Source organism: Zeugodacus cucurbitae, chromosome 6 (assembly GCF_028554725.1).
Source record: "Zeugodacus cucurbitae isolate PBARC_wt_2022May chromosome 6, idZeuCucr1.2, whole genome shotgun sequence".
Lineage (NCBI taxonomy): Eukaryota > Metazoa > Arthropoda > Insecta > Diptera > Tephritidae > Zeugodacus > Zeugodacus cucurbitae.
Window position 1 is genome coordinate 26,617,510 of NC_071671.1, and position 14,311 is coordinate 26,631,820.

General features: G+C 33.9%; 6 protein-coding genes across 11 annotated transcripts; 4 read left to right on the plus strand and 2 right to left on the minus strand.

Moving 5' to 3' along the window:
- The first annotated feature begins 219 nt into the window (after positions 1-219).
- Positions 220-4,216, plus strand: LOC105214008 (high mobility group protein D). 3 transcript variants are annotated; one of them, XM_029041489.2, is made up of 3 exons: positions 220-345; positions 1,959-2,175; positions 2,253-4,216. In XM_029041489.2, the coding sequence occupies exons 2-3, from the start codon at positions 2,026-2,028 to the stop codon at positions 2,442-2,444; spliced, it is 342 nt and encodes a 113-aa protein (XP_028897322.1). In that variant the 5' UTR covers positions 220-345; positions 1,959-2,025; the 3' UTR covers positions 2,445-4,216. The 3 variants fall into 3 exon arrangements, with proteins under 3 accessions (XP_028897322.1, XP_011185457.1, XP_011185458.1); XM_011187155.3 differs by having other exon boundaries at positions 271-434; XM_011187156.3 differs by lacking the exon at positions 220-345 and adding an exon at positions 1,374-1,531.
- On the minus strand, positions 2,402-5,670 carry LOC128919750 (transport and Golgi organization protein 11). 2 transcript variants are annotated; one of them, XM_054233049.1, is made up of 2 exons: positions 5,119-5,670; positions 2,402-4,675 (listed from the first exon to the last, which is right to left on the minus strand). In XM_054233049.1, the coding sequence occupies exons 1-2, from the start codon at positions 5,653-5,655 to the stop codon at positions 4,403-4,405; spliced, it is 810 nt and encodes a 269-aa protein (XP_054089024.1). In that variant the 5' UTR covers positions 5,656-5,670; the 3' UTR covers positions 2,402-4,402. The 2 variants fall into 2 exon arrangements, with proteins under 2 accessions (XP_054089024.1, XP_054089025.1); XM_054233050.1 differs by lacking the exon at positions 5,119-5,670 and adding an exon at positions 4,738-4,966.
- Positions 5,525-6,630, plus strand: LOC128922480 (uncharacterized). Its single transcript, XM_054233052.1, has 2 exons — positions 5,525-5,641; positions 5,683-6,630. Exon 2 carries the CDS (start codon positions 5,983-5,985, stop codon positions 6,499-6,501), a length of 519 nt encoding a protein of 172 aa, XP_054089027.1. The 5' UTR covers positions 5,525-5,641; positions 5,683-5,982; the 3' UTR covers positions 6,502-6,630.
- Positions 6,631-6,658: 28 nt separating this feature from the next.
- On the plus strand, positions 6,659-9,234 carry LOC128922479 (FACT complex subunit SSRP1-like). The gene is made up of 2 exons (XM_054233051.1): positions 6,659-7,193; positions 7,271-9,234. The coding sequence occupies exons 1-2, from the start codon at positions 6,684-6,686 to the stop codon at positions 7,460-7,462; spliced, it is 702 nt and encodes a 233-aa protein (XP_054089026.1). The 5' UTR covers positions 6,659-6,683; the 3' UTR covers positions 7,463-9,234.
- On the minus strand, positions 7,417-11,209 carry LOC105214009 (transport and Golgi organization protein 11). 2 transcript variants are annotated; one of them, XM_011187157.3, is made up of 3 exons: positions 11,050-11,209; positions 10,137-10,846; positions 7,417-9,693 (listed from the first exon to the last, which is right to left on the minus strand). In XM_011187157.3, exons 2-3 carry the CDS (start codon positions 10,689-10,691, stop codon positions 9,421-9,423), a joined length of 828 nt encoding a protein of 275 aa, XP_011185459.1. In that variant the 5' UTR covers positions 10,692-10,846; positions 11,050-11,209; the 3' UTR covers positions 7,417-9,420. The 2 variants fall into 2 exon arrangements, with proteins under 2 accessions (XP_011185459.1, XP_011185460.1); XM_011187158.3 differs by lacking the exons at positions 10,137-10,846; positions 11,050-11,209 and adding an exon at positions 9,756-9,998.
- Positions 11,210-11,410: 201 nt separating this feature from the next.
- LOC105214010 (lamin-B receptor) lies at positions 11,411-14,305 on the plus strand. 2 transcript variants are annotated; one of them, XM_029041488.2, is made up of 3 exons: positions 11,411-11,709; positions 11,925-12,216; positions 12,273-14,305. In XM_029041488.2, exons 2-3 carry the CDS (start codon positions 11,953-11,955, stop codon positions 14,130-14,132), a joined length of 2,124 nt encoding a protein of 707 aa, XP_028897321.1. In that variant the 5' UTR covers positions 11,411-11,709; positions 11,925-11,952; the 3' UTR covers positions 14,133-14,305. The 2 variants fall into 2 exon arrangements, with proteins under 2 accessions (XP_028897321.1, XP_011185461.1); XM_011187159.3 differs by having other exon boundaries at positions 11,417-11,709; positions 11,914-12,216.
- The last annotated feature ends 6 nt before the right edge of the window (positions 14,306-14,311 follow it).

Sequence of the window (14,311 nt, forward strand, 5' to 3'; positions counted from 1 at the left end):
TGGTCCACCCTTTAAAATTAATTCAGCTAGTTGAAAGATGCTAGTTTCTATAAGCATTCATGAACTTATATTTTCGAAATTCTAAGAAATAAAAAAGGCTATTCTGTTAATTAAAATCTATTGGAAGCGTTGCAAATTAAATCAATTGTACTTTAATTTAGATGAAATACAATTACAATCAATGCTTGTAAATACAACTCTGGCTGAATAACTCGCTTTGCGAATTCGTTACTTTCCAATTCGTTATTTTTTATTGTGCATTTTCTCTGCTTCTGCTGAGGTAAGCCTCGTTTACAAGTACAGTTGTTGAGCAAATTCATTACGAATTTGAAGTGAAGTGAAACGGTGAGTTCTGTTTTGTGGCTTGTCTTTTGATTGTGAAATTTATTTTAAAAAGTTTTGATTAAAAGTACTGTGTTCTCAATATTTTCAAGGTAAGTTAATATAGCTTAATATTTTGAAGAAAGTGCAACAAATTATTGGTACAATACAAATGTAAAATAATTAATAATTTCAACAATGCTACAAGCAAACCTGTTAGCGTTGCGAATTCGTCATAGCATTTAGGCATACATGCATATTGGCGCCAAATTTATTATTGATGCCTTCATCTTGTATGTGATTTTAATTGCTGAGATCATTTTGTTTATAGGAAAAAAATGTGTTTTTCGCATTGGAATTTTGTTGAAAAGTTGAGAAACTAGATATAAAGTCATTATATCATAGAACAGTGCTAAATGAAAGTTTTTTTGCACCCATCTGTACTGTTGTATGCAAAATTTCGATTGTGGCCACATCGTTTGCTGGTAGCAACTCAGTGGCTTTAAATACGACAGTCAAACAAGCTATTCTCGAAATAGAATTATAAAGTCTGACTTAACGGCTTCGTTAGCGCAAAAACTCTAGGTAATGATATGAATGAACTCGAGTATCATAAACTATTCAGTAAACCAAAAATTATCTTAAACAAAAAATGCAATAGCTTAAAATTTAAAAATATTAGAACTCTAAATCAAACGTATTCAAAAGGAGTATATTTCACTTCATACCACATTTAACGCATTAAATTTTGCTATAGATAATTTCCTATAACAAACCGACATTAAATTGTTTATCCTCCAATTTATTGTTTTCTCCATTTTCCACTCATGTTCATCACAATGCATACCTGTGCTTCTGCAAAATTGCCGCCATTGCGTAAAGTCATTTGTTTTCATCTTTTGTATATCCTATTTTTCTGATTCGGCTTCACTCTACTCGTTGTGTTGTTATTGTCACCCCATATGTTACTGCTTTCTCATATTTGCCTATCAGAGTATATGCATATGCGTGTAATTCGCTACCTATAATGTACCGGCAGAGGTAAAGTAACGAGTAAACAGGCAATAAAACAGTTCAGTGGCAGTGCAGTCAGCAGCGCTGTTGACGCAACTTCAACTGCAAGGCAAAATCGACATTGTCAGCATATGCCATAGTACAGTTGAAATTAAGGATTGCAAAGGAAAGGTTTATTAAATTCTAACTTCGTCTGGTGAGAAATTAAAAAAAAATTATAAAGTATATTTTATCTATATATTACCTGGAGTTATGCAATTGTTTTATAGTGCATTAATTATTAAAGAAAAATCATTTAGTGTTAGCGTGCATTTAAAAAGATAATTCAGCAACATTTGCGTGTGTCTCACGAAAGTGTTTGAAGCCTAAAATTATTTGAAAACGCGCGCTATTTATATGTTTAGCTTTACTTGAAGCATCTATATTAAATTGTATATCAAATAAAAATCGACGTTTCCACGCTTGGTGCGTTTCGGAAGAAAGTTTATATGAATGCTGCTGTATATAGTGTACCCTCAGAATTATTTGTGTTTCAGCTGCTACATTATAATTTCTTAACTACTTTATTTAATATATAAATTATGAATATATCATATAATTAATTAATATATTTTTATTTCCAGACACAATCTGAAAAATTGAGTTTTAATTCATACATCACCTACTAAAGACAAAAAAAAAACAGTAAATATGTCTGATAAACCAAAGCGTCCTCTATCCGCATACATGATCTGGCTCAACAGCGCACGCGATCAAATTAAGCGCGAAAATCCCGGCATTAAAGTGACTGAAGTCGCGAAAAAGGGTGGAGAATTATGGCGTGCAATGAAGGACAAATCGGTGAGTTGTGAAAAAATTTCGTAATTGTAAGAAATTGAAATTTAATTTTTATTAATTGTATTTTCTGACTCTGATAGGAATGGGAAGCAAAAGCGGCTCAGGCTAAGGAGAATTACGAAGATGCCGTAAGAGAATTCGAAGCGAATGGAGGTAGCACAGCAAATGGCACCACCAAGAAGCGTGGTAAGGCGGCGAAAAAGCCCGCCAAAAAGAGCAAGAAGCAAGAGTCTGAAGATGAAGATGATGAGGAGGATGAAGAAAGCGATTAATTTTAGTTGAAATACTGAATTAATTATAGCAAACACATACTTTCAATATACACTAAAAGGACCAGCTTGCCCATCTGTAACCATCTTTACATATTTTCGCACAACACATTTATATTCATATGGTATATGTCGTAAAATAGTTCATTTTTTTAAAACAAAATTTCAAGAACATCAAAAAACAGTAAAAAGAAAAATACATTTATGATATGAAAAGTCTTTAGTTGTAGAAAAAGTAATATGCAAAGTAACGTAAAGAAATTGCATTTAATTTAATATTATATACTTAAATAAAAAAAAAAACTTGTAAATTGAATGAAAATGCATAGTTACATTAATATAAGTGATTGTCGAAGTCGTGAAAAAAAGAATAAAATGTACTATTATATATGTGACTGAATTTACATATACTTAACATATTACATAAGAGGTTGTATTAATGCGAATTAGGGTGCTTCACTGAGTCAAGGGCTATTTGTGCGTATAGCTAGTTATGACACCATTTTGTTGGAATGGTGCATGACTATTAAATTCCAGGTTTGCAAGGATTTCAATGATGTAGATGTCAAAATATACAATAGGTTAGTATTGTTGCAACTAATTAGAAATTGCGCACCCAAAGTCAAGTTGTAAATTGATTCGCCATGTTTGACTGCGAATCGAGCTAGTAAATATAGTAAAGAAAAGTGAAATCATATCAAACTCGGATCATATAATTTAGGCGAAGAAAATATTTGTTGCTATCTTACTAATAATAAGTTAAAAGCAATGTGAGACTAGAAGACACCGCAGAATTGGTTACAACATCTTGAGAACATGTTTGACAATAATATAGAGGCAACTGAACGAGTAAGCTCAAACGTTTATATCCAAAACAAGATCGGTACGAAAGTCACTATCTTAAATGCGTGAAACTTTGTTTATATTTCAAAAAAGATAAAGCTGCAATTGTATATAGAATCGATTGTCGTAGTAAAGTTGCTATTTGCGCTCTAACATCAATCACTTGGTTTATTTTCAATATTAAATATGAAAGTAACAAAACACAATATTTGATTTATAAATACGTTTCCAGCCTCTTTATAAAGCAATGTACTTTAATTAATTAATGTTTTCGTGGATAATACCTTTAAAATCGTATTTCGCGTATTCTGTTAAGTCACAATTGTTGTATAGATCCGCACTTTTATTAAATAATAAACAAGTTAACATAGACAACGTACTGCATATTTTTTCTAACTAGTTTCATTTCTTCTTTCATGTTTAACATATTTAACAATAATATGGCATTAGAGTAGAAATTATTGTAATGAAATTTTATAAATAGAAATAGACGCATATAAATACTAGTAAAATTAAAGGTCAGCGTTTGTATGCATGCAATTCTTAAAATTTAAATAAAGTAAGAATATCAGAAATAAATCACATAAAATAATTTTTTCCACTATTCTTATTAGAAATTGACGCTATTTTTTTTTATGTATATGTATAAATGTATAGGCAAATATCGAAATAAACATAAATATTTAGCTCAGCAAAGCAGCTGCTTTTCAAATATGTTATGTAGTGGTATTTTCCGCTCAAGTTATGCTTTCTTTATAGTTTTTCAATATTTTTATTTTACTTCGATACAGGCTCATATTAACAATTATTTTATATTGAAATAATTTAGGCTAAATCAAATCAAATGTTCGTAGGTTTACAAGTTTAAATTCAAATACACACTTTCTATATTGCTACAAATATAAAAATAAAACCAAAAAAAAAAAAAAAAACATTGTGTTAATATAGAAATTAGCATTAGCGCATACTTACACTATCACCCCCAACCAATAACATTTTCACGTAACTCTTAAACCCCAAAAAATTTCAACGACTTGCAAAATTTCAATAAAATGCGTCGTTTAGCGCGCACTAATGCTCTCCTCGGTTGTATGCGTGTTATGTACTTAATATAAAATTCAATTACGATTTAGCCAGAAGACAGCCTTCAATACGAAATACGCTAATCCCAAACAATACACGATTTTTTCGCGTTGCAGACGCTGTTCGTTACTGATTTCAATGTTCAATACGCGACGATTTAGTTTGGCTAATTGCCGACGTAAATAGAGGATCTCTTCATGTGGTGTCAGCTCGCCCATAGGTGTACCTTCGCGATGGCTGACAATTGATGTGTCATTGTTGTTGTATACCAATTGCTGCGAACGTTTGCTGGCACCACCTGTAGTCAACTGGAACGAGACAAAAATAAAAATGATATAAATGAATCTTACTAAAAACTTGGTCAGCGTACCAGCAAATCTTTTAAAGGGACTGTTTTCAAAGCATTTAACATTTCACAGTTTGTTTACTGTTTGGCAAATCGATAAAATGTCTTCTTAGCAAAATATATTGAATAATTCTTTTAATAATGTCTTTAATTTTCACAATGAATTTGTTTGAAATTTTGTGTTGAGCAATCTTGTGGTTCTATACACTCAACAAGTATTTTTTTTTCAGTCAAAAATAGTTTTTTTTTAGTACTAAAAATTGTTAAATGTTTAATTAATTATTAAATAATAAATGTTTCAAAGTTAAACCGCACATTTGTATAAATTTATTTATATAATGTGTCACAGTGTTGTTGTGATTACATTACTTGACAATTTATTGTTTACTTTTATGTCAAACTTACTTGTGAGTCAGATTCCACAGAATTGGAGTCAGTGGGATGAAAACCGACTTGTGCATGGCCTATACCGTTAGCGCGCACATAAGGAGGTGGACGTGTATCATCGTCATCATCGTAATCGCCATCTTCAAAGTCAGCACCATCATCATATCGATGTGGTGAACTCTCCTCCGAAGCAGATGGGAAATGGTGTTCATTCAGTGTGATAACACGAGGTGGTGTCTGTACACGTACCATGCTCACCGTTGGGTTCTTTGGTAGAATTGAGTTTTCCAGTTGTATTTCTCGTGGTGCTGAGCGTGTCTCGAGATGTTGATTATGACCTAATACCACTATACGATCTGGTACGTTCATGTCAATTTTATCGTGATAATTCCACGAATTAATTAAACCATTTTGATTGGATAAAAGTAAATCTTCGTCAGAGAATTCTCCTGTTGCTTTAATGCGCTTAGGAACACGCATTTTGTCATTTATTTCATGTGCAAATTTTGCTTCATTATAAATAACGGGTGATTTTTTTGAGGTTAGGATTTTCATGCATTAGTATAGGGTGATTTTTTTGAGGTTAGGATTTTCATGCATTAGTATTTGACAGATCACGTGGGATTTCAGACATGGTGTCAAAGAGAAAGATGCTCAGTATGCTTTGACATTTCATCATGAATAGACTTACTAACGAGCAACGCTTGCAAATCATTGAATTTTATTACCAAAATCAGTGTTCGGTTCGAAATGTGAAATCCGCTTTTTTATCGACAAATTTTGTTCAGCGATGAGGCTCATTTCTGGTTGAATGGCTACGTAAATAAGCAAAATTTCCGCATTTGGGGTGAAGAGCAACCAGAAGCCGTTCAAGAACTGCCCATGCATCCCGAAAAATGCACTGTTTGGTGTGGTTTGTACGCTGGTGGAATCATTGGACCGTATTTTTTCAAAGATGCTGTTGGACGCAACGTTACGGTGAATGGCGATCGCTATCGTTCGATGCTAACAAACTTTTTGTTGCCAAAAATGGAAGAACTGAACTTGGTTGACATGTGGTTTCAACAAGATGGCGCTACATGCCACACAGCTCGCGATTCTATGGCCATTTTGAGGGAAAACTTCGGAGAACAATTCATCTCAAGAAATGGACCCGTAAGTTGGCCACCAAGATCATGCGATTTAACGCCTTTAGACTATTTTTTGTGGGGCTACGTCAAGTCTAAAGTCTACAGAAATAAGCCAGCAACTATTCCAGCTTTGGAAGACAACATTTCCGAAGAAATTCGGGCTATTCCGGCCGAAATGCTCGAAAAAGTTGCCCAAAATTGGACTTTCCGAATGGACCACCTAAGACGCAGCCGCGGTCAACATTTAAATGAAATTATCTTCAAAAAGTAAATGTCATGAACCAATCTAACGTTTCAAATAAAGAACCGATGAGATTTTGCAAATTTTATGCGTTTTTTTTTTTTTTAAAAGTTATCAAGCTCTTAAAAAATCACCCTTTATTTGACAGATCACGTGGGATTTCAGACATGGTGTCAAAGAGAAAGATGCTCAGTATGCTTTGACATTTCATCATGAATAGACTTACTAACGAGCAACGCTTGCAAATCATTGAATTTTATTACCAAAATCAGTGTTCGGTTCGAAATGTGTTTCGCGCTTTACGTCCGATTTATGGTCTACATAATCGACCAAGTGAGCAAACAATTAATGCGATTGTGACCAAGTTTCGCACTCAGTTTACTTTATTGGACATTAAACCAACCACACGAATGCGTACAGTGTGTACAGAAGAGAATATTGCGTCTGTTTCTGAGAGTGTGGCTGAAGACCGTGAAATGTCGATTCGTCGCCGTTCGCAGCAATTGGGTTTGTGTTATTCGACCACATGGAAGATTTTACGCAAAGATCTTGGTGTAAAACCGTATAAATTTATGTCTGATAAACCAAAGCGTCCTCTATCCGCATACATGATCTGGCTCAACAGCGCACGCGATCAAATTAAGCGCGAAAATCCCGGCATTAAAGTGACTGAAGTCGCGAAAAAGGGTGGAGAATTATGGCGTGCAATGAAGGACAAATCGGTGAGTTGTGAAAAAATTTCGTAATTGTAAGAAATTGAAATTTAATTTTTATTAATTGTATTTTCTGACTCTGATAGGAATGGGAAGCAAAAGCGGCTCAGGCTAAGGAGAATTACGAAGATGCCGTAAGAGAATTCGAAGCGAATGGAGGTAGCACAGCAAATGGCACCACCAAGAAGCGTGGTAAGGCGGCGAAAAAGCCCGCCAAAAAGAGCAAGAAGCAAGAGTCTGAAGATGAAGATGATGAGGAGGATGAAGAAAGCGATTAATTTTAGTTGAAATACTGAATTAATTATAGCAAACACATACTTTCAATATACACTAAAAGGACCAGCTTGCCCATCTGTAACCATCTTTACATATTTTCGCACAACACATTTATATTCATATGGTATATGTCGTAAAATAGTTCATTTTTTTAAAACAAAATTTCAAGAACATCAAAAAACAGTAAAAAGAAAAATACATTTATGATATGAAAAGTCTTTAGTTGTAGAAAAAGTAATATGCAAAGTAACGTAAAGAAATTGCATTTAATTTAATATTATATACTTAAATAAAAAAAAAAACTTGTAAATTGAATGAAAATGCATAGTTACATTAATATAAGTGATTGTCGAAGTCGTGAAAAAAAGAATAAAATGTACTATTATATATGTGACTGAATTTACATATACTTAACATATTACATAAGAGGTTGTATTAATGCGAATTAGGGTGCTTCACTGAGTCAAGGGCTATTTGTGCGTATAGCTAGTTATGACACCATTTTGTTGGAATGGTGCATGACTATTAAATTCCAGGTTTGCAAGGATTTCAATGATGTAGATGTCAAAATATACAATAGGTTAGTATTGTTGCAACTAATTAGAAATTGCGCACCCAAAGTCAAGTTGTAAATTGATTCGCCATGTTTGACTGCGAATCGAGCTAGTAAATATAGTAAAGAAAAGTGAAATCATATCAAACTCGGATCATATAATTTAGGCGAAGAAAATATTTGTTGCTATCTTACTAATAATAAGTTAAAAGCAATGTGAGACTAGAAGACACCGCAGAATTGGTTACAACATCTTGAGAACATGTTTGACAATAATATAGAGGCAACTGAACGAGTAAGCTCAAACGTTTATATCCAAAACAAGATCGGTACGAAAGTCACTATCTTAAATGCGTGAAACTTTGTTTATATTTCAAAAAAGATAAAGCTGCAATTGTATATAGAATCGATTGTCGTAGTAAAGTTGCTATTTGCGCTCTAACATCAATCACTTGGTTTATTTTCAATATTAAATATGAAAGTAACAAAACACAATATTTGATTTATAAATACGTTTCCAGCCTCTTTATAAAGCAATGTACTTTAATTAATTAATGTTTTCGTGGATAATACCTTTAAAATCGTATTTCGCGTATTCTGTTAAGTCACAATTGTTGTATAGATCCGCACTTTTATTAAATAATAAACAAGTTAACATAGACAACGTACTGCATATTTTTTCTAACTAGTTTCATTTCTTCTTTCATGTTTAACATATTTAACAATAATATGGCATTAGAGTAGAAATTATTGTAATGAAATTTTATAAATAGAAATAGACGCATATAAATACTAGTAAAATTAAAGGTCAGCGTTTGTATGCATGCAATTCTTAAAATTTAAATAAAGTAAGAATATCAGAAATAAATCACATAAAATAATTTTTTCCACTATTCTTATTAGAAATTGACGCTATTTTTTTTTATGTATATGTATAAATGTATAGGCAAATATCGAAATAAACATAAATATTTAGCTCAGCAAAGCAGCTGCTTTTCAAATATGTTATGTAGTGGTATTTTCCGCTCAAGTTATGCTTTCTTTATAGTTTTTCAATATTTTTATTTTACTTCGATACAGGCTCATATTAACAATTATTTTATATTGAAATAATTTAGGCTAAATCAAATCAAATGTTCGTAGGTTTACAAGTTTAAATTCAAATACACACTTTCTATATTGCTACAAATATAAAAATAAAACCAAAAAAAAAAAAAAAAACATTGTGTTAATATAGAAATTAGCATTAGCGCATACTTACACTATCACCCCCAACCAATACCATTTTCACGTAACTCTTAAACCCCAAAAAATTTCAACGACTTGCAAAATTTCAATAAAATGCGTCGTTTAGCGCGCACTAATGCTCTCCTCGGTTGTATGCGTGTTATGTACTTAATATAAAATTCAATTACGATTTAGCCAGAAGACAGCCTTCAATACGAAATACGCTAATCCCAAACAATACACGATTTTTTCGCGTTGCAGACGCTGTTCGTTACTGATTTCAATGTTCAATACGCGACGATTTAGTTTGGCTAATTGCCGACGTAAATAGAGGATCTCTTCATGTGGTGTCAGCTCGCCCATAGGTGTACCTTCGCGATGGCTGACAATTGATGTGTCATTGTTGTTGTATACCAATTGCTGCGAACGTTTGCTGGCACCACCTGTAGTCAACTGGAACGAGACAAAAATAAAAATGATATAAATGAATCTTACTAAAAACTTGGTCAGCGTACCAGCAAATCTTTTAAAGGGACTGTTTTCAAAGCATTTAACATTTCACAGTTTGTTTACTGTTTGGCAAATCGATAAAATGTCTTCTTAGCAAAATATATTGAATAATTCTTTTAATAATGTCTTTAATTTTCACAATGAATTTGTTTGAAATTTTGTGTTGAGCAATCTTGTGGTTCTATACACTCAACAAGTATTTTTTTTTCAGTCAAAAATAGTTTTTTTTTAGTACTAAAAATTGTTAAATGTTTAATTAATTATTAAATAATAAATGTTTCAAAGTTAAACCGCACATTTGTATAAATTTATTTATATAATGTGTCACAGTGTTGTTGTGATTACATTACTTGACAATTTATTGTTTACTTTTATGTCAAACTTACTTGTGAGTCAGATTCCACAGAATTGGAGTCAGTGGGATGAAAACCGACTTGTGCATGGCCTATACCGTTAGCGCGCACATAAGGAGGTGGACGTGTATCATCGTCATCATCGTAATCGCCATCTTCAAAGTCAGCACCATCATCATATCGATGTGGTGAACTCTCCTCCGAAGCAGATGGGAAATGGTGTTCATTCAGTGTGATAACACGAGGTGGTGTCTGTACACGTACCATGCTCACCGTTGGGTTCTTTGGTAGAATTGAGTTTTCCAGTTGTATTTCTCGTGGTGCTGAGCGTGTCTCGAGATGTTGATTATGACCTAATACCACTATACGATCTGGTACGTTCATGTCAATTTTATCGTGATAATTCCACGAATTAATTAAACCATTTTGATTGGATAAAAGTAAATCTTCGTCAGAGAATTCTCCTGTTGCTTTAATGCGCTTAGGAACACGCATTTTGTCATTTATTTCATGTGCAAATTTTGCTTCATTATAAATATCTTCATCCAGACCATTGAACATACGGGTTGGAGATTGTGGTGTAGCCATTCTATATAACGAGTCAACTATTTGGTTGCTTTTCTTGGCAGGCTTTTTTTGGGTAAAATTCCTGCCTGACGTCCGAAGTTGTGTTGGTGACTGTGTTGTGGTTTTCCAAGATTATGTCACAATAAGCGGTCGTCGACACTTCACACTATTTATGACTATGTTCCGTTGGATTTTTTTTTTGCAGCGGTATTACCGAATTTTACAGCAGCACAGACGGCAGACAGGAAATAAAGCCAAATGGAATGTTTGAAAAAACAAAGAAAATTTTTAGTTTGACGGACAAAGGAAAAATTTTTATATAAACTACTGAAACAAATAATGTTCTTTTAGGTTTTCAAATGTATATTTTCTTGCTTACTATAAAATTCCGGTGGAACAAGAAATATAGGGAAAACAATTCAATAATTTTCCAAATTTTCCTCTACTCCTTTTTTTGTTCTGTATTGCAATTGCGAGTATATTTTCTAAACTTACGAAATGCACCTATCTGACAGCACCAATAAGTTGCCAGATATTTAAAAATACGTTTTTATATCACCTTTATATTTGATTTATTGTAATTAACTGAAAAATATGAGTTTTGTAATTGCTTAATGTATTTCTGTGTAAATCTATTATTTTAATTTGGCACATTAACAATATTTTATTTTGTATTTGGTTAAATCCGTCTGTTTAATATATGTATTAATTTTTGTTAACAGCTACCTTAATTCTTTGTTATCCAACACTACATGCACCAGAACTTTTCAGCTGTCTTTTTTATTTGTTTCACTCACACACACATGTTTTTTCTGCCACTAACCCCCCTGAAGATGCATTAGTTCTTTTTCTTTTATATACTCTCCCTTTTCAACGCCTATACATACATATTCATTTGTACCAAAAGTTGAAGCGGCATTATTTGTGTAAAAATTTTGTGACAAATTGGATTTAATAAATAAAATACAAATTATTGGTTAAATTATTAAATTATACAAGGCTAATTTCAAAACTGTGTGTTAAACGAAATAATTATTAGGTAAGTATATATTTTAAGTTTCGAGCTATGTTGAGCGTGTACAAATATCGGCAGCGCCACACTGCAGCAATCAAAAACAAAAATGTACAGTAACGTCGACGTCGACTTCGTGTGGCGCGCGAAAGAATATTGCATTCGATAAACTCATAAATTCCAATTGAACACGATAATTTGTTTAATATTTTGTTTCATATATTAATTTAGACACTAAATAGAGTTTATAGATCTATAAATTGATGAACAATGGAGAATCGGCGTACTAGAGGACGACCTAAACGCAAAGACGTTTCGGTAACATTAACACCAACTGAAAAATCGAGCACAACAAGTACACATGTAAATGTGCCTAACAAACGGAGTACGTCGAAGACAAACGTTTCACCGGCAAGACGCGCATCGCCTGGCCGTACCACCCGCTCTTCACGTCCAGGATCATCACTGTTAACGTCAGCGCCATCAACAACTACAATTTTGATAAGATCATCTCCAGTTAAAGAGCTAAAAGACGTAAGTTAAATAAACGATGGTTTATTAATAATACTAATTTAGTACTATCCAATTAGACGGCAATAGCTAAAACCACTACATCCAAAACACGCATACCCACTATAGTCGGATCGAATCTTAGCACTGGCGGCAGAAGTTCACCGCGCTTTGCAACGAAGTCCTCATCCTCTATACACAGCACTTATAGCAGTAGTAGCACTCAAAAAACTATTGAAATACGTTCAACCACATCTGCTTTGGATAATGAGTTTCAAAAATTATCAGATTACATACGTCGTTCTGTGTCAAAGGCCATCGATGGAGAAAAGCGTGAAGGTACACACACGCCAACAACAAATACTGAACTCGAGAGCCGTTATAGCCGCTCCATATCACGATCTATCTACGATGATGGTGCTTCTTCCAAGGCAGAGTTTTCTGATAATGAAACCAGCGGGCGCATGGGGGAAGATGATGCTGACGAGGAGGAGGAAGAAATTGAGGATTACAAAAGTTTTAACGTTAGCGCTCAGCATTCATATTCCACTTCAGCGATTGGACAAAACTGTCGGCAATTAGAGATACCAAGAGAATTTGGTGGATGGATAGGAGCAACGCTATTAATGATATTTGCGCCCTGCTTAGTGTATTATTTACAATGGTGTTGCCAGAAGAATGTGTGTGAGTTGAGAATGCCTTATTTGGATATCGAATCAGTAAAAAATGGTGGTATATGGAAACCGATTTTTTACGGTCCAGCTGCTTTAATATTTTTCATATTTAATGTGGCAGTGATTGTATTATCTGCGTTGCTTTTTGGACTTTACGTACGTTTACCCACCGAACGCACGAGCCCATACTATGGAATTGAATATAAATTTAATGGGTTGCCTATAGCAATCATAATTACATTGACGCTTGGTTATGCGCAATATAAAAATATCGGGTTACCCGATTTCTTGTTGCAAAATCAATCAAGATTTTTCGTATATAGTTGTATAAATGCTTTTGTCTTAGCATCTTGGGCTTACCTGCGTTCCTTCGCAATAAACGGGCGCGCAAATCGTGTACATCAAAATATATATGGTAAAACGGGTAACTTTTTGGTGGACTTCGCACAAGGCAGACAAGTGAATCCGAAATGGTTAGATTTTATCGAATTCAAAGTGGTATTTTATCGCATGAACTTGCTAATGACCCTGCTCTATGCGGAGAGTCTCTTATTAAAACAAATAACGTTACCTGTAAATCCGCCTATTGAAGATGGCATCTGGAGCACAGCTATGTACTATTACAACAACATACAATATGATAGCGCTGCTCTCCTCACTTCAAGTATGCTGCTAGCATATGTTTGGGATGCTTTAATATTCGAACATCATATGGCATCATCGTTTGATCTGCAAGGCGAAGGTTTCGGTGCATTGTTATTGTTACGCTACGCCGCTACACCAAACTTAATAACAGCGGTGGCACGCTACTTCTTTGAGCAACAACTTGAACGCGACAAGCAAGTGTCAACACCACTGTCATGCTGCTTTGCCGCTTATGTACCAATCACTTTACTCATTGCCGGTTTGCTGCTTAAACGTATTAGCAGTGCTGTCAAGTATAAATATCGTGTGAATCCCTCAAATGAATACTTTGACGGCATCGAAACTATACACACATATCAGGGACGTCGACTTTTACTCGGCCCATTATGGGGCCGTCTACGTCAGCCTAATTACACTGGTGAACTGATGATTCTGTGTGCTTTAGCAATGCCTTTGTTTTTGCGCTTCGCCTGGCCCCCACTAATTTGCATATTGTTGCTGTGCGTTGTGTTGTTGCATCGCACACAACGACTGCAAGCGCGCAATATGTCGCGTTATCACTCATCTTGGGTACGCTACTGCAACAAAGTGCGCTACTACATATTGCCGAAAGTCTATTGAGCGCTTAGCTATACAAACTTAAGATGTGGATATTAAGCACTGCAGTGAGTTGCAATGAGATTGCAAATGTTGCAGACGAATATATTAACACTATGTTTAGTTCTTAGTACGTTTATATAAAAATTATTTTAGTACAAAATTATAAATATAAATAAATTGTAATTTGTCCTTTAGTTTAT